This window comes from Pristis pectinata, chromosome 10 (genome assembly GCF_009764475.1).
Source record: "Pristis pectinata isolate sPriPec2 chromosome 10, sPriPec2.1.pri, whole genome shotgun sequence".
NCBI classification, from domain to species: Eukaryota; Metazoa; Chordata; class Chondrichthyes; order Rhinopristiformes; family Pristidae; genus Pristis; species Pristis pectinata.
The window spans coordinates 85,198,825-85,218,813 of record NC_067414.1 but is presented as its reverse complement, the minus strand read 5'-3'; the positions used below and the strand labels follow the sequence as shown (position 1 = coordinate 85,218,813).

At 37.4% G+C, this 19,989-nt stretch overlaps 1 protein-coding gene across 3 annotated transcripts in view; it reads left to right on the top strand.

Moving 5' to 3' along the window:
- Nucleotides 1-19,989, top strand: part of LOC127574823 (cyclin-dependent kinase 19) — a 135,119-nt gene that overhangs the window by 45,773 nt on the left and 69,357 nt on the right. For all 3 annotated transcript variants that reach the window (XM_052024216.1, XM_052024215.1, XM_052024217.1), the window contains exon 4: nucleotides 2,596-2,736. In XM_052024216.1, coding sequence (XP_051880176.1) covers nucleotides 2,596-2,736 — 141 coding nt within the window. The remainder of the gene's footprint in view (nucleotides 1-2,595; nucleotides 2,737-19,989) is intronic.

Here is a 19,989-nt window from a genome sequence, read left to right as displayed (position 1 = left end):
GGCTTTTTTATTGTAATAAAAAATATAAATTGATTTGATAAAAGTTGGTTGGGGTTGAGTGTCGCTGGTGGACTCCTAGAAGTTGGCCATGTACTTGATATTAAATTGCAGTAGGAATGTGTATAGATTTTCAGAAGATGTTTAATAAAACATTAAAATAAACAAGAGATGCAACATTATGGGTTGGCAGACAGGGAACAGACTAAGTAAAAGATGTTGCCTGGACTGAGTGAAGTCAAAACCTTGAGGTCTGTGTTAGGTCTGCCATTGTCCTCTTGTAATTATAGATTACTTAGGCAGGTACAGAAGTAAAATTTCAAAATCTGTGATTATTCAGAAGTAAGTTTGACAAATGAAGAGGTGGGCTGTAGAATACTTAAGTAAGAGATGGGCAGATTAATGAAATAGGCATTTAAGTGGAAGATGCAATTTAAAGCATGTGAATTTGTTAACATATTTTGTAGAAAGAGGAAAGATAGGGAATGGAAGAATGCTCTTGAGTGTGACCTGGATGTTCCATTGAACGTATTAGATGAAAGGACCAATAAAATTTGGGATTTTATAAATAAAAGCACAGAGTACAAGTATTAAAGAAGTAGTAATAAATTTATGCCCTGGAAAGAAGTCTTTGTCCAGTCAAGCTGCTCAGTAATTGAAATAATATTGAAACCAGAAGAGAAACTGTAGACTTGGGGAAAGGTGAGACCTGGGGCAGAAAAGAAAAAGATGAGATTTAATCTAGATATTTTAAATCTTGAGCTGTTTTGAAAAGTGTATAGGAAAACTTGTGAAGTGATCAAAACTAAGTGGTAGGAATCCCAAAGTATTTCTCATTAAAGTCAGCACTAGGAAAGATACATTGCAAGGCTTCATATGGAATCATAGATTAACATGGCACAAAATTAGGCCATTTACCCATTGTGTCTCCATAGGAGCAATCCAGTTGTTTCCTTCTTCATTTCTTCCCCATAACTTTCCATATATTTTCTCCAATCGACCACCCTAGACAGTTCATTTCAAACCCTGAGCAACAAACAATCAGCTGGGGGAGCTCAGCAGGTCAAGCAGCAACAGTGGGAGAGAAAGGAAATGTCAACATTTTGGGTTAAAACCTGCATCAGTGGAGAGGGGGAGTGGTGAGTCAGGAGCCCGAGGTGATTGGTGGACTGAAAAAGGTGAGGGATGACGGATAGGTCGAGCCAAGTAGGGGAGGGGAGGGGAGGGATGAAGTTGGGAGACAGAAGCAGCTGGATGATTGGTGGAGGCAAAAAAAGGGAGAGGCAGATGGAGTGAGGTGTGGGTGAAGGTGGAGACAGCTGCTGGAGGGTGATAATCAGGAACACAAAAGCTACCAGTGCTGGAATCTGATAAGTAAGGGAGGTGATAATGGGAACCACAGGAGGAGAGCTGAATCTTTATACTGTCAATCTCCCCTCTCCACTCTCAATCCCAAAACATTGACAGTTCCTTTCCCCTCCAGCAGATTGCTTGTTGCTCCAGATTTCAGCGTCTGCAGTCTCTTGTGTCTCCATTCCAAATCCTGAGATTGCTTCAGAAAGTTGTTCCTCGTTATCAGCTCCTGTCTTTTTTTCACCGTACTTCTGTGGAATCTTGTTATTAGCTCTTTAGCCATTGGAAACACTCTCTTTATTAATTCTTTCTAAACCCGTCATGACTTTGAATGTCTCTAAGTATTTCATATTCCACCTGCTCTAGGGATTGTAGATATATTTCCATTACTTGCAGATGTTGGCCTGCTTGTTGAAAATGCTTGCTGTTGTGTACACAATTGAAGGATTGGGGACAAGGTCAAGCCTGAAATTTGACAGAATGGTATAGAAATTTTAAATTGATCATGATCCTACAATTTTTCTAACACAAGTTACTATATTGGCTATGATTTTTTTTGAAATATGGTCACTATTACAGTGTAGGGAGCAAGGCTGGCCAATTTGCACAGCAAGCACCCACATTTAGATAATTTTTTGAAGACTCAATGTGAGTCAACAATGAGGATAACATGCTTTTCTTTGAAATTGTGGATTAGAATCATTTAATTTCACCAGAGAGGGCAGCTGGGACCTTGGAGGCAGAATTTATAAACCAGTGAAATGGCATCATATGTCGTGACTTAAATCAAACATAAATACCTATTTCCAGTCATACCTATGACATCCATCTATGTTAGCTTGCTGTGCAGAGAAGATGCTGTTTTCTGTAGTGGACGTGCAGCATTTCCTTGAGGTCCAGTTGTCAATATCGATCATTTCTGCTTGTACTTAACTAATGAATATAATAGGTGCCTTTGTTACAAATTGTAATTAAGGGGAATTTTAATTAGTGTAAAGCAGTTGTTTGGCATCAGTATAGTTATTTACAGAAAGACATTGCTGGAAACACTTAGCAGGTTAGCCAGTGTTTAGGGACAGAGAAACAGAGTTTCAGGTTTTTGACTGCCGAGTGTTTTCAGTATTTTCTATTTTTATATCAGATTTCCAGCATCTGCAGTTTTTTTTTATTTTCATTACTCATAAAGTAAAATGCATTTTGTTGATATTGAAATTAAACATCTCATTACTTTTGCTTTCTCAATAGCATATTATCAAGTTCCATCGTGCTTCAAAAGCAAATAAGAAACCAGTACAGCTACCTAGGGGAATGGTTAAATCACTGCTTTATCAAATACTTGATGGAATTCATTATCTACACACAAATTGGGTTCTGCACAGAGACTTGGTAAGCATAAATTCTCAGAATGCCAATGAGAAAATAAGTCCTGACTTGCCATGTGCTTGTGTGAAAACTGTTAATTGTTTTTAAGATCTTTTCTTGTTTTGGCATTGGGCTTCCTTGTTGGTTGCATGCATGTTGCTGTGAATTTTATCTATTAACTTGGGTGGTCATGAAGTGTCATGTGGCCACATGCATTTTATTCCATAGAATTTGAGCACTGCGTGGTGCAAATCTTTATTTTTACTTAATTTAATATGGTCCTTGAATTGTACCTATCAAAAAATTGGAAATCAATAGACTAATGATATTTTGAAATTACTATTACTTTTGCTAACCCTCCACAACCTTGAAACGGTAGGTTTGATAGGGTGCTCTTTTATTATGATGAAAAAAAAGCCCTTCAGAAAAGCTTTCCATTTGTCTGTTGTGAATATATGGCCTTGGATCTGCCTATTACAATGGAAATATTTGAGGTGGTTGGTGAAAAGAGTATTTCATTGTAACCACTTGGGACTTGGGACTGTCTGGCAACTTTAAAAGGTCATTATGAGGGCTGTAGTCACAACATAACGTAACTCTGTGGATTTAACCTTGAAGTAGGTACGTGCTACTAGGCCTGCAGCTTTTATTCAGACAGGTTGTCATAAAGTTTAGTTTCTTTTCAGGTTAAACTGTGGCATGAGAAGAAGCTTTAGAAAGAAAGTAAATTGTGTTTAAATACATATAATATTTGTATGAAATCCAGTTTAAAGGAATTAAGGTGACATTGATGCTTAGTAATGATCATGTCAACAGCATGTCTTTTATCTTTTTTTTCTAAATAAAGATGCATAATAATAACAGCCTTTTCTCCAATGTAGTTATGATTTGGGGCATTATTATTCCTAATAATTCCAAAGGTGATTTCATAAAATGTGGGCTGGGATTGTCCAAATGTATAATTTTGGAACCAAATTTGTACAAGAGGTTGTGAGGAATTTTGCTCTGTGTTTTGCAACTCTTTGGTTCCGTTGGAGCCAGTAGATCCTCCTATGACATGAATAGTAATAATATTTCTTCAGACATTATCTTTTGCACTCATGCATTTTTTTAGTTGCATTTTTGAAAAAAAAGTGATTGAAATCCCTTGTAGCAATGTTTGGCCTTCTATGCAACAGGTTTGAGAGCTGTTTTTTAAACAATCAGAGAAACCTGATAGCTTCAGCCTGTTTTTCTCCGCTTGCAGGAGTCATCACTTTTTTTTTATATACAGGTGACCCCTCCACATTACAGGGGGAGTTACATTCCTTGAAAACGGCACGTATTGCCATTTTCTGTAATGTGAAGCCACTTCATCTGCACATGCATCAAGAAATGCAAGTTGAGAAAAAAAAATTGTGTTGATTTATTTACCTTTTTTCACTTAAATTCTGTGAGAACGAATTTTATTTGGAATCTCAATTCTTTGGGTAGTGAACATAGAACAATACAGCACAGGAACAGGCCTGCTGCCCCACAATGTCTGTGCTGAACACGATGCCAAATTAAACTAAATCTCTTGTATCTGCACATCCATATCCCTCCATTCTCTGCAAATTCATGTGTCTATCTCCAAGCCTCTTAAATGCCTCTATGGTATCTGCTGCCACCACTACCACTGGCAGCCCCTTCCAGGCCCCTACCACTCTCTTTTTTAAAAAAAACTTGCCCCCCCACATCTCCCTTAAATTTTCCCCCTCTCACCTTAAGTGCACGTCCTGGTGATATCTAGTGATTTGTGAATTTTGTAAGGGCGAATTTCCATAACCCAAAGAGGTATTACGTGAGGGTTGCCTGTAATTAGTTTTAGGATCTTATTGCTTTGGTGAATTTTTTTAACTCTTTAATATATTGAGGCAGTTTTTGTTCTGGTTGGTACACAACAACTAACTGGAAGATTATGGCCATGGCCACCAGAGTTCATGACGAGAGCACTTTAAAGATAATTTCTGCGGTAGTCTCAGCCAAATGGGGAAAATGGCAAGGGAGTATTTGTAAAATAGTACATAAACGCAAGTGCATATACTTTAGAAAAATGTAAGTTTTGAAGTCATTATAAATAATTTTGTTTGCATAGCCTGAATCTTTAGTAATAGCAAAATTTGAACACCCATCAAAACAGACAGGTAATTGTAACATGGTATTTTTGCAATATCTCTGTCTAAATCAGATAGTGTTATTGAAGCCCAGATTTAGAAATGCTATTAGTTCGCATTTTGCTAAATAACAACTTGCATTCTTACCACCTAGACTGGATTCAGAAATTTTGTAAAACAGTTGATTAAAAATGTGTAATTAAAGACATACAGATGAAGGAGCTACTTTAGGAAGGTAGGAACAGAAGTAAGCTATTTATACCCTCAAGCTTGTTCTGCTGTTTTTGGCTGATCTGTGACCTAACTTCTTCTATTTTGCCCCATATTCCCTAATACCTCTGGTCAACAGAAATTGGTCAGGCTCAGATTTTAAATTTGCATTTTGTCTGTTATCAATTGCCATGTAAAGTAATAAATTCCACCATCTATAACCTTCACTTCTATACACAAAGGTTTTCACAATTCCCAAAGGTTTTTAGACTTCGGTCTCTTCTCCCTGGCTTCCCAGCCAGCAGGAATTGTTTCTTTATTTACCTATCAGTTACTCTTAATATAAGTGATCAAATGATCTTTTAAACTTCCAATTCTCTGGGAATACTGCCTTAATTTATACACTCTCTCCTCCAAATTTAACCCATGGAATCCACATAAATTTATACTAATCTGCCACAAAGTGCAATATAACCTTCGAAGGTATGTTGCTCAGAATTGCTTTTATATACCAGGTGGGTCTAACCAGTGATTTATATAGTTGTTATGTAATTTCTATACCCTTGTATTCCACTTTTCTGAAGTATTTTTTTCTCATGGCCCTGTAGAAGAAAACTTTTGTCCTTAGTGACTCAAAACAATAGATCTGCTGACTAGAGTTTTTGTAAAATCAAAGTTGGGTAATGTGTGCTAACTCAAAGAAGAACTAATGTTAGATATCAATATTCCTGCTCAAAAAGGACAAACATAGAGAGAAGTGGGCCTTTTTGTTCAAACCATTGAGATCTGGAAGGTTGAGGGCTCATTTAATCAGTTATCAAGATGTTAACAGTACCTGAAGGGAAGATAAAGAAAAAATATTTCTGCTGACTGGGGAGTCTAGGACAAGGGGCTAGAGTCTAAAATTTAGATGTGCTTCCATAACTAGCAATGTGGTTGACTCAGTTCATTTTTAAATAGAATGAGCAATAAAATCTAGCATTGCCCCACCCCCCATATCCATATCCTATGAACAAATAAAAAAACAATGATTTCATTCCAATCAGGATAACAAGGTAAAAACAGCATGTCAAATGCACTATTGAGTCAATTTCTTGTTTCAATTTTTATCGTTCTTAAAGTTGAAAATTGCAGTTTGTACATGTAGGTTGTTGAGAAAGGCTGTAACAACAGATTACTTGTCTTACTCAATAGTGAAAGAACTGATCCAAAACAATGACAATTTGTACAATGTGATGTATTGTTAGAGTGCTACCACAATTTGTTGCAGCAGCTTGTTCTCTTATTCAGGCATTCTCTTAATCTATTAATATTGCTTTGTAATTTGCTTCTGTCTGCATTGTTTACAGTGTTACCTATCTTTGTGTCATTGGGATATGTGGCTGTCTGCCATCATCTAAGCCACTTACAAATACAGTGAATAGTTCTGGCCTCAACATAGATCCATGCAGGATATAATGAGAAATTATGGTAGCAATATCTTCAAAAAAAATTCAGACAGGTTTGGCTGACTTTCTTGTATCCCTGTTGGCTCTCTCTTAATCAGCTTAAAATTTTCAAGTGATTTAAACGTATTTCTTTTGTCTAGAAATTCAGTCAGACAACACTAAAAAGAAGTGATGCAGTACTAGAATTTTCATTTTTCCTAGTACTTTTTTTTGTTGTATAAAACTGCCTCATACGAAATCAATTGTGGTACAGCATGCAAAATTTGTCTGCAGTGAGATTTTCAGCAATTCTCGATCTTACCAGTTGTTTTTATATGCTCACAGAGCAACCAGGTTATAAAATCCTCACTTCCCCAGAAATGCAATTGTAAGGGCCATCACTCAAACAGTATTTTTATTGTCTTCGCTGAGATTGTCAACTTGGTGCAACTTCAAATACATTTCCCATGTGACTGAATTCCTTTGCTCATGGAGGTCAGGGTAAGGATCACACTCAGCTTCACTCACCCTCAGGATTATTGTAGGTTACAGTTGCTACTCACCCCTGACGAATCTCAATTTGTTGCTCACAGTCACATTAAGGATGTCACCCAAACTCCACACCCAGTAGAGGAGACCTTATTAACAGTTCCTTCAACAAGCAGAGTAGACACAAGCATTTGCCTGCACTCCAGGCTTCCCCAGTGTGCAAGCAAGACTGAATTCATGTCCTCACAGAGACCTCCCTGATAACTTCATGCTACGAGTGCTTGACTTTAGTCACAGAGGGTCTTCATGACACATGAACAAAGCTGTTTCAGAGAGCTATCAGGAGCATGATGGACTGAATGAGTTCTGTAATGTAGTTATGATCAATAGTGTTTGCAGAATCCAGTGTATATTAAACATGAAGGCCAGTATTTTCCAGTTCTGTACTTGATAACCTCATTTTCCATCCACTAAAATGTCTGGGTGAGATCACTGGCTAGCTCACACATAAGTAGAAAAGCTCACCTGAAACATCTACCATTTGAGTCTTGTTTACATTGCTGGATAGCCAGATAATATTGAAACTATATGGCAAGTGCTACATAAATTCTTTAGTAACTCTAGTTTTCTGTTTTCTCTGGATATTAGACATTTTCATAAACCCTGTTGGAATTTAAATTCCAGACTTACACTTGATTGACAGAGTCACTTGACTTTAATATACTAAATTGCCACATAATCATAAATATTATAAAGGCAACATTACAACTTACAGTTAGTTTTCTGGCCCATTGATTCATAGAAATGAGTTTGACTCAGGGTCCAGCAGTTGGGGAATTTAAATTAATTGGGAAATTAAATAATAAAATCTGTAACTCAAAACAATAAATCTGGTCTCAGCAATGGTACCCACATTGCCGCAAACCAAATTACCATAAAAACTTCTTGCTTATGTCCTTCAGCAGAGGAACCATAACATCCTTACCAGGTCTGGTCTATACGTGACTCTAGATCTACCAGTGTAGTTAACTGTTACCAGCTTCCTCTGTTTTGGGCAAGTAGGATTGGCAATAATTGCCAGTATTGTCAGCAGTATGCTTATCTCATGAACAAAAAAATGAAAACAAAATTGTCTCCCTCTATCTGTCCTCAATTTATTGGTTATTAATTTTCTCAACTTCAGGTGTATTTCTAAACTCCACTATTTTAATTCTAAATTGTTGACTAAATTGTGGTACTGTTCTAAATTGTAGTCTCCCATTTAGCAATCATTGCGAACTTGAGTTCATCCAAAACTCTGTTGCCCTTATCCAAACTCTCTCCAATTATTACGCTCTTAGTTTTAATATCACAGTTCCTGTTTTCAGCTCCCTCCATGGTCATGACTCTGCACATCTTTAACCTCCTGCTGCTCTTCTTCAGAGATTAGCAAAACACCTATTCTGGCCTTTTGTGTGTTCCTGATTTTATTTTCTCCACCAATAAAACAGTTCCTCCAACTTTGTAGAATCTAAACTTTGAGGTTCACTCTTCCCTCCTTTGATGCTTCTTTGAAACCTATTGACCAAGGTTTTGTCACTTGGTCTCACATATCTTTTTCTCAAAATTTGTTTGATTTCCAGCATCTGCAGTATTTTGCTGTGAAACTTGGGATATTTTACTATATTAAGAAGGGTACTATATAATTGCACCTTTTGTCATTCTCTGGGAAAACAACAATCAAATGAATATGGCTTTAGCCCTGTACATATTTCCTCATTAAATTGCTTAAATGAATTATGATTGGGTTCTTTCTTCAAACAATGCAAATCAGAACTATCAAACCTCTAATTTTATAGTTTCCAGCTTTAAGAGCAGAACCTTTGAGTCAGCTTTTCTTGGTGAGAGTCCTTTAAATTCCACAGACTGCATTTAGAGCTGCAGTATTTATGATGGACATTTTTGAAGAATTGGAAACAATATTTATAAATAACCTAAGAGACATAACAAATTGCTTTCCAAAACTGTATGTGAGAACAAATGTTCCGGACATACTATTTGTGGCAAATTTTCAAAATAAAACATTAGTGTGCAATATTGCTGCCATTTCATAAGTTTTAACAAACAATAAATGGAAACAGAAAGGCCATTTTCAAAATTCATACCCATTAAGTGATGAACCTTGTTTCCTAAAGAACAAAACACAATATATGATCTGCACACCCATGAAAGCTGTTGAAACATACAGAAATGCAATGAAATTGCAATTATAGATCACCTGATCTCATCTAGGAAACAAGCCAAGCTGCGTCACAATGCAAACTGATTCTGCAGTCAAAGAATTTATAGTAACTTGCAATTTAAAAGGAGGAATATTCAACAATATTCAATACCTTGTTTTGTACAGGCCACAAAAAAGTTATTCAGATTAATCACACTTTCTAACTCTCAATCTGTGCCTTGTAGGATTCGACACAAGTGCTCAACCTAGTTCTTGATAAGTGAATAAATGTGATCGGGGCTTCTGCTTCAACCATTCTGGGGAATTGTAGATAGCCAACAATTTTTCTTAACTCCCCAGTTATTAGACTTACCATTTTCTTAAATCTATCCCCCCTTAGTTATTGATCACTCTGCTGGTGGAAATAGGTAATTTCAAATTATCCTGTCCAGGCATTTCATAATTTTTTACACTGATCAAATATTTCCTTATTCTCCTCTGTTCCAGAGAAAAACGCAGTGTAGCCTCATTAATAAATTTCTCCATTCTGTGCAAAATCCTCATAACTAACCCCTAAATCTTTTCTAGTATTACCACATCTTTCCTGAAATGTGACCTGAAAATAGTACCTAGCTGTGGCCTAAATATGTCCAGCATGTTAACCTGCTTTTATTATCTGTGCCTTGACCAATAAGACAAGTCCCATGCCTTTTTAACTTCCTTTGTCAGTCTGCCCTGTTGTCTTCAAAAATCTGTGGGCATATGCTGCTAGGTCCCTCATTCCTTTAGTCCTTACAGTATCCCAACGTTTATTGTGTTTTTCCTTGCTTTGTTTTCCCTTTGTTCATTAGCTTGCACTTCCTTGATTGAATTTTATTTGCCCCTTTTTGCCCACATAACCATTGTTATCCACCTGATGTTTACAATCTGATCTGTGAGGGTGTTTCTTCTGATGAAGAGTCTAGGCCTAGGAGTCATATCAGGATGAGAGGTGACTCATTTAAACCTGAGATGAGTAATTTTTTTCTTTGAACTTAGTGAATCTTTGAAACTCTATCCTAGAGGGCTAAGACTGCTGAGTCATTAAGTATATTCAAGGTCAAGATGGCTAAAGTTCTGGACAATAAGGAAAATTGTATGGAGATTAGGCAGGAAGATAGAGTTGAGGCCAAAGCTTAGATCAACTATAGTCTTTTTAAATAGTGGACAGTTTATTGTTTATTTCTTCTGTTTTCAACGTCCTCATTGGCTTTCTTCCTCACTGTCAACTACATGGCCAATTTTTATATCATCTGTAAACTTCTTAATCATGCTTTCTACATTTAAGTGTAAATAACTCATATATACCACAAAAAGCAAGAGACATAGCAATGAGCTCTGTGAAATCCATTGCATAAACTGCAAAGATGAAGAACTAGTGAATTTAATTTTAGTTGTAGTTGTAGAGTAATCATTTCATCCCACTTTTCAAACAGCACCATTAAATCTTATCGTAGAATGTTCTTCAAAAAATTTGAAGCTGAGTTGTGGATAATACAGTCAAAATTGTCGAAAAGTAATACTTAATTTTATTAATTTTGAAAACTTTCAAAAGACAGTATGTATTTTGTTTCTGGGGCAGGGCATGGGGGTGGGAAGGAAACAACACGAACTGGTTGTTCTGTGATGGTGGGTTGTGATTGAACAGAAGTTAAATAGATCAGTCCTATGCTTTCTTGAGTTTAGAAGAGTGACACATGATCTCTTCGAAGCATACAAAGTTCTTATGGGGTTTGAAAGGATAGATGTGGACTTGATCATTCTCCTGGCTGGTACGTTTAGAACTAGGGGTCTGTGTCCCAAAACAAGGAGTTGGCCAGTCAGAATTGAGATGAAAAGAAATTTCTTCACTCCAGGGCAATGAATCTTTGGAATTCTATATCCAAGCGAGTTGTGAAGGCTCAGTCACTAGGTATATTAAAGACAAAGATTGATGGGATTTTAGATATTAATGGAATCAAAGGCTATGGGAGTAGTTCAGGAAATTTGCACTAAGGTAAAAGATTGGTCCTGATCTTATTATCTATTAGAGCAGGCCCAGTCCTACTCCTATTTCTTATGCTCTTCTTATTGAAATACAAACTTGGTTTTCAGACCAGTGAGATTGAAAATCATACTGCTGACTATGTTTGGGTGTTATGTGTCATTATGGTAGAGCTCTATGCTGGAAGAAAGGTGTTCAGTTGAAATGTCAGGAATTGAATGATCTTGAGGCACAATATTGCTCTTCTTTGGGATGAGCCATTTTCAACCGCACAAGACTCTTTTTTGGAAGTTTTATGAAGGAATTTCTAGGGCCTGACTCCAACATAGGTCCTATGAGCTATTTTATGGAGAGGAGAAAATTGATCTAGTTATGTGTATGCTGCCTGACCTACTGAACATTTCCTGCATTTCCTGTTTTAACCAGTATCCACAGTGTCTTGCTTTTGCACTTATGTCTGGTTGTATACTCTTCTAAATTCTGCTGAATGAGACTGGCAAATCATACAGAATCATAAATTATAGAACTTCAAAGAAGTAGATTTCTTTACTGTTAAAATGTCTATGCGTTGTTTTGCACAAATCCATGTGAAACTAGATGAATGCTAGATTGAACATTTTGTCGAGGAAAGCTGATTATTTTCACTGAAGCCATAGTTCTCTGCAGGTATTTCTAGTGCTTTTTTATAGGTGTCCTTCCTGTGAGCTTTTACCATTGCCCATTCTTTGAAAAGGATATTGTTTGGAAGTTATTGATCAGAAATCAGATTTGATTGAGGTTAAATTCTGGTACATCCACTCAGAAAATCTCTGAATTATTCCTTCTGAAGGGTACAAAGTTTTCTTAAAACATCCTGTGCTATTTGTCCCGATGCCTTCTTTATTCAATGATTATTGTTTGTTTAAACAATTTCCTCACACTGCCACAGTTTATCATTTACTAATTTGAATCTATGTCCCCTATGGCAGTGAAGATTAAATAGGGATTTGCAAGAAGTATCTGAAAAGAATGCAGATGGTTCACCAATAACATTTCAAAGGGAATTTGATAAATACAGAAAGGGAGAATTCTGCAGGACTATCAAGAGGAGCAGGGAAAGTTGTTACCAAAATTCAGAAAATGTACAAGGAGCCAAATAGTTTCCCCTCTGCTATATGACTCTGGGTCCCTTTGTGCTAATGTCACTAGTGATTTTTCATAAATCAGTCTCAGCCACTCAAGATCAATTCTCAGGTACTTTATTCCAGGCTGAGAGCTTGTTCTTCCTCATAGTTCATACTGGTTACATTTATCCTCTCGTTAACTGAAGAATTCAAGCACTATTCAGAATAGTGTAGGAGTTTCCTCCTGGTGTCCTGGCCAGCATTATCACTCAGGTAATGTCAAGAAGCAGATGACTTGTGGTTTACTTCACTATTGTTGATGGAAACTTGTTGATGGAAAATTGGCTGCCACTTTCCAACACTATAAAAATTACTATTTTTCAAAAGTACTTATTTGGCACTAAAGTGCCTTGGAACTGGGATTGTGGGAAAGATACAAAAAGTACTACCTCAGGATCCACAGAACTGGAGGGCAAGCAAGTCATTCCCAATCCTGAAGGACTACTTAAGAAGAATAAGTAAAACTAAATATTCTAAACTTACTTAACAAAATTCTCTTTCTGGGAATCAGAATTATGGCCTTTTCCTTTACTGTTCCAGCACTTTTTTTCCCTCGTGTCTTGACAACCAACATTGATTTTAGTACATAAGGTGTAGTTGATCCTGAATGCTTTAGAGTTTGATTGCAACTTATAACATGGACTTAGATGAAGCGTCTCAACCTGAAACATCGACTGTCCATCTCCCTCCTCAGTTACAGCCTGACCTGCTGAGTTCCTCCAGCAAAATCAAAGTTGAGTTTATTGACATATGCACATGTATGCACAGGTGCAGTGAAAAACGTACTTCAGCGGCATCACAGGCACATAGCATCACATAAGCAGCATTCACAAGAAAAACATAAATTAAACATAAATTATACACTATTTTTACAAGAAAGGACACAATTAGAACAAAAAAAAGTGGTGCAAAGTGGTCATAGTGTTGCTAAACTGTGATTAGGGATGTGCCAGTTGGTTCAAGAACCAAGTGGTTGAAGGGAAGTAGCTGTTATTGAGCCTGGTGGTGTGGGACTTCAGGTATTTGTACGTCCTGCCTGATTGTAGCTGTGAGAAGATAGCATGGCCCAGATGGTGGAGATCTTTGATGATGGATATTGGCTTCCTGAGGCAGTTGCTGTTTTCTTCTGTTCCTGGGATGCATTTTGCTTACGCCCTTCCTTACCTTTGCTGCTGTTGAATCCCTCATTGCGAGGATCAGTTTCACTAATCATCTCACTGTTGGATTCTTCACAAGCAGCAGCTGAAGTACTCTCCCATACCAAAATTTTGAAGGCGTTGCTTTGAGAGGATAGTGAGATAATGTTTCATGCGGAGAAAAAGTAGTGGAGGGAATGTGAATAGATTATTCAACCTTCAGAACAACATTAGGAGAAAGCTGGAAACCTCTGGCTCTGTTAAGTGTGTAGATTGGGGAGAGATGTCTTAACAAACAAAAAGCTATGTTTTATCATCAGATTAGGAACATGGTTATGTGTGAGGTTGTACTTTGAATATCCAGACCTTGGCCTGTGGGCTTTATGAGACCCATGAGACCTGGTAAAATTGTCAGCAATTCAATTCAATTTAATTAATTTCCAATTGGAGCTTAACTTTTGCTTGCTACTTTGCTATGCTTGAACTTTGTTGGCTTGGAGGTTTAGAAATGTTTGCCTTTATTCCATTTTCTCACTGATGGATCTAACTCCATTTAGAATGCCAAGATGTGCTAGTGTCGGGAACTTTTCCTACAGAACAACAGTAACTATATTTCAAAAGCATTTTATTCTCTGTTTAAAAAAAAACACCTTTTGGGTATCATGAGATCGCAGAAGGCACAACATGAGTGCACGTTTCTCTTTTCTTTGATTTACATGAAAATCAATAGCAACATTAACTTAACCCTTAAATGCAACAAAAAGTTATATAATGTAGTGTGTTCACAATTCAAATTGTTTACTTTATTTCAAATATTCAGGAACTCTGCCACTAACTCGACAAAGTGAACTCTTTCAAAACATACTGTAATCTCTTTATAACACTATGATTATGTGGCAATTCAATATGTTAAAGTAAGGTAACTCTGTCAGAAGTTAGTTCTTAAGGGCTTTATGCTGATCATAGAAAAATGATTGGATCATGGTCAGAATGCAGATAATTGTTGCATTTTGAGGGTATCCAGAGGGAAGAACAAGCTGGTTATTAAACTTTGTTAGATATAAGGTCTAACCACTGATGCTTGAATACATATGCATTATATTTTGTACGTGCTTCTTTGTTACAAACCTGCTCAATTAAGCATGTATAAACGAAAGCAAAAATGGACAAGATCATATAAATTGGGATACTTAAACTGATTACAGTTAAAACATTTTGGATCAGGAACTTGTAAGAAATGTGATAATATATGTGGAAAATGAAATTAATCAAAAAATATAATGTTTATTTCTGATATCCTTATGTTTATTTCCTACACCCTGGACAGTAAATAGTAAAAAAAATTCAGAATTTTTATAGTTTGCATATAAATTCCAGTGTTTTAGTTTGTAACAAGAATATGTATTATCTAATTTTTCTTAGTACAGAGCAGAAAGAGATGCTTGTTTAATAATCACAAGAAAATCTATCCATTAATAGTGGAACAAATTCCCTGAGGGCTACAACTTAACCAGTCACAAGGCCATGACAAGACTAGCTTTAACTAAGGCAGTATTATCATTTGATTCCTATTCATGTGATTGATATTTTTAATAATAAGACCCCAAAATTTACTTTTCTGCATAATATTTTGCAAGAGGATATCATGGCACTAACAGCAATCATTATACATTAATTTTGATTTTTGTTGATGTGCTGAAATAATCTCGGTCTAATTATCCTTTCCATCTCTTTTATTTGGGTAGTACCAAGTGAATATTCTGTAGGTATCTCCAATGGCTAATTGACAACCCAAGGCTTGGATTCAAGGTTCAATCTTTGGTTTAACCCAGTCTGATGCATTGGTTTTGATTTTCCAGAATTACCTAGATTCGGGGATTCAAGATTAGCAGATGTAATTCTTTATTCAATAAGGAAGGGAGACTGAAAGCAGGAAACAAGAGGCCAGTTGGCTTAACATCTTTCAGAAGGAAACTGCCAGAAATTATTATCAAAGACAATATATCAGGCCACTTAAAGATGTAAAGTAATCAGGTTTTGTGAAAGGGAAATCATGTGTATCCAATTTGTTTTGAAGAAGTAACATCTGCTGTGCCTAAAGGGGAAAAGAGGGTTCTGTTTAGATGTGCAGGAGGCATTTGATAAGGTGCTGCATCAAAGGTTACCGAGGAAAATAAGTGGTGGACAGTTACCTATTGGGATAGATGGAAGATTGTCTGCTAACAGGAAACACAGAGCACACAAGACACAGGAAGTGGTTTGCCATGGGGATTATCACTGGGACACTGAACATTTTACAATTTATATAAATGACTTGGATGAAGGTAGAGAAGGTACGGTTGCTAAATTTGCTTAGGAGACAAACAAGAGATGTAAGGGAAATAAGGAGACCACAGAGGGACATAAATGGGTTAAACGAGTGGGTGAAGCTTTGGCAAATGGAAGATAATGTTGAAATTGTGAAATTGTCCATTTTGTCAGGAAAAACAGAAAAGAGGTATTATGTAAATAGTGAGGGATTGCAGAGTTCTGAGCTACAGAGGAATTGAGGAGTTCTAAAGCATGTTTCACAAAAAGCTTGTGTGCAGATACAAGTAATTACGAAAGCTAACGTAAAGGCATTGTTTATTGCTGAGGGAATTAAATACAAATATAGGCAGAGTTTGTTTCAATTATAGAGGGCATTGGTGGGAACTCAACTGGACTACTGTTTACACTATTGGTCTTCTTATTTAAGGATGTGATGCAGTTCGGAGTAGACTTATTAGGCTATTAACTGGAATAGGTAAGTTGTCTCTTGAGGAAAGATTGGACTGGCCAAGCTTGTATCTGTTGGAATTTGGAAGAGTGAACTGGGATGTTTGAATTGGAATTGGTTCATTATTGTCGCTTGTACAGTGAAAAACTTGTCTTGCATACCATTTATACAGATCAATTCATTACACAGTGCATTGAGGTAGTACAAGGTGAAACAATACAGAATGCAGAATAAAATGTTACAGCTCCAGAGAAAGTGCAGCACAGGCAGACAGTAAGGTGCAAGGTCATAACAAGGTAGATTGTGAGATCAAGGGTCCATCTTATTGTACTAGGGAACCATTCAATATTCTTTTAATAGCGGGATAGAAGCTGTCCTTGAGCCTGGTGGTACATGCTTTTAGGCTTTTGTATCTTCTCCCTGATGGGAGAGGGAAAAGAGAGAATGTCTGGGGTGGGTGGGGATTTTGGTTATGCTGTCTGCTTTACCAAGGCAGCGACAAGTATAGAAAGAGTCCATGGAGGGGAGGCTGGTTTCCATGATGTGCTGAACTGTGTCCAAAACTCTCTGCAGTTTCTTGCGGTCCCGGGCAAAGCAGTTGTCATGCCAAGCCGTGATGCATCGATAAAAATTGGTGAGTGTCAAAGGGGACATGCCAAATTTCTTTAGCCTCTTGAAGAGGTAGAAGCACTGGTGAGCTATGTGGCCGTGGCATCTATGTGGTTGGACCAGGACAGGGTACTGGCGATGTTCATGCTAAGGAACTTGAATCTCTCAATCCTCTCGACCTCAGCACCATTGATCCTGGGAGTCTTGACTGGGTCAATGTGGAGAGGATGTGTCTTGGTGGGAGAATTTGGAACTAGGGGTAACTGTTTCAAAATAAAGTTGCACATTTAAGACAGATCAGGTGACATTTTTTCTTTTGGAGACTCATGAATCGTTAGAACCTCAGAGGGTGGTGGAAGCAGACTCTGAATATTTTTAAGGCAGTGAGAGATAGGTTCTTGATAAGCAAGGATATAAGATTATTATGGGTAGACTGGAATGCAGGTCGAGGTTGCCATAAGATCAGCTTGGATCTTTTAAAATGGTGCAGGAGACTTGAGGGTCCCAGTGGCCTACTCCTGCTCTTAATCATATGTTGGTATCTTAGTCAAAGCATTAAAATTGGCCTCTGTATCACTTACTTAGGGAAACAAATGTTGGTCGTGATTTACCATCCAGCCTCTTCTGAGGGTCATTCATCCAGGAATAGATCAGGTTTCTGTGCTGCCACTGAGGTACAGTTGCCTGCGAACTTGTGAAAAGGATGTGATTAAGCTAGAGAGGATGCAGAAAGGATTTACAGGGATGATGCCTGCTCGGGAGGGCTTGGGTTATAGGGAGAGACTGGACAGGCTGGCACTGTTTTCCCTGGAGCATAGGAGGCTGAGGGGTGACCTTGTGCAGGATAGTGAGGATGGTCATAGTCATAGTCATCTTTTTCCAAGAGTAGGAGAGTCTAAGACTAGAGATTTGAGGTGAGAGGAGAAAGATTTAGGGGATCTGAGGGGTGAGCTTTTCAAACTGAGGTTGGTGGGTATATGGAATGAGCTGTCAGAGGAGGTGGTAGAGGCAGATAAAATAATAATGTTTACAACACATTTGGACAGGTAGATAGATAGGAAAGGTTTAGGGCAGCTGGCCTCATGAAGCTGTTTCCCACCAGACATTCAGTCCATTTGTGAGAGGTGAAATGGGAGAAAAGAATAACCAATATACTAATTCCTCATGGCTCAGCAGATAAATATTCATGATACTGTACTAACTATAAATCAATATGGGCTGTTGTTCAAACCCATTGTGTGCTGAGTTACTTACAGCTTCATTGACTCCAGCTGAGCATGCAAATTAAACCAGAATTCCCTTCCTGGTCACTATCCTCTTGTTAGAAAATGACCTGAGACACATCATGAAATAGATATAATCATATGCTAAATTTGGATCTGAAATATTCTATAATCCAGGCCATTTCTTCTGACTTTCTTTCCCCATTGGATTTCTCCCTCCATTGTGCCTGGTTGCTTGTCTGTGCTCTCCCCATGCCTTTTAATTCATAATCGTTTAAAGCCTTCATCAGTTCATGGTAACTTTTATATGCTTAGTTTCCTGTTAAGCAGTTTTAGGTCATTACAGGTGCACAGTGATGCAGCTAGTCGAGCTTCTCCCTCACAACTGCAGAGACCCAGGTTCAATCCTGACTTCCGGTGTTGTCTGTATGGACTTTGCACATTCTCCCAGTGAATGTATGGGTTTCTCCGGATGCTCTGGTTTCCACCCATATCCCAGTATTGTGCAGGTTGGTAGGTTAACTGGCTACTGTAAATTGCTCCTATTGTATAGATGAGTGGTAGAAACTGGAGGGAGTTGATTGGAAAGTGAGGAGAATTGACTACAGGGAAAATTAGTGGGGAATAGGATTGCTCTGAGCTGGCAGATACTTGATGGGCCAAAACAGCCTCATTCTATGTCATGAAGGAATAGGGAAATATGGAACTTCAGTCATTAACTTTCTTGCTCTGATTGTGGTGTCCAGTGCCTCCTTTCCTACACAATTTACTGGGATGGGGGTTTTCTCCTGTTGTTTTTCTTTTTAAATATCATCTAAAGTTAATTGGCTTTCTTTTAAGTTTTTAGTTCTGATGAAGGTGGCAAAGTAATAATTTGTTCTTTTCCTTTTCAGATGCTAACAGATCTGTTTATTCAGAGTAGTTTCTATTTCTATATACCCCATTGCACTAACAGAGATGGAGTATCCAAGATTTCTGTTTTCAAATTAACGTTCCTATTAATTAATGCACGTCACAAGCTTAGATATTGTCAGTGGTTTGATTTGGCATTTATGGAATAAATAAATGCCAAGTCATAAGGCAGACATAATTTAAGCAGCAAATCAAAATCTATAGTTTCACTGAACTAGATTGCAAGAGCTTGACAGAAACATCAGATTTTTGAGCTATTGCTTGGATAAAATTATAGCAATGTTTAACTCATTAATTCTTAACAGTATAAGTAAAAACAGAAAATGCTAGAAAAATCTTAGCAGGGCAGGCAGCATCTGTGGAAAGAGAAACAGATAACATTTCAGCTGTAGGACCCTTCATTAGAACTGAGAAAGAGCGAAAAAAGTCGGTGTATGTAGTAGAGAAAGTGGAGAGGGTGATGGGTAAATTTCTCTGATAGGGTGAATTAATGTGGCAGTTAAGGGCAATTAAGATACTGTTAGACTGTGTAAATTTGTATAATCTGCTTAGGGAATTGCAGCAGTTTCACAAAATGACAGTTGCCCTAAAGTGGTGATAAACAACAGTTAGCATGGAACCACTTTCTTTGTCTTTATCTAGAGCTCTCAATGACATGAAAGCATTGAAATGACTTGGCAGTTCACAGAACGTTTAATCTATATAAGTCACACTGTTCCTTTTACTTTGAGTAACTTGCTCACGATTTACCAGTTCTTTGGTATATTTGACCAAATTGTGACATCTTTAATGTATATCTAATTAAATGTGTTTCTGTATGTTTGTCTAAAAATGTAATATTAGGCTGTTAGTATCTTGATGAGAAGCAGGATTCAATATCAAAGTCACGTTGCTATTCTGAAGTGTTACTGCGAGACAAAAGGTCATACATACAATTTATCACATGCATAGCTTTGCAATTCATGCAGATCATGATGTTTGACTTCTGTATG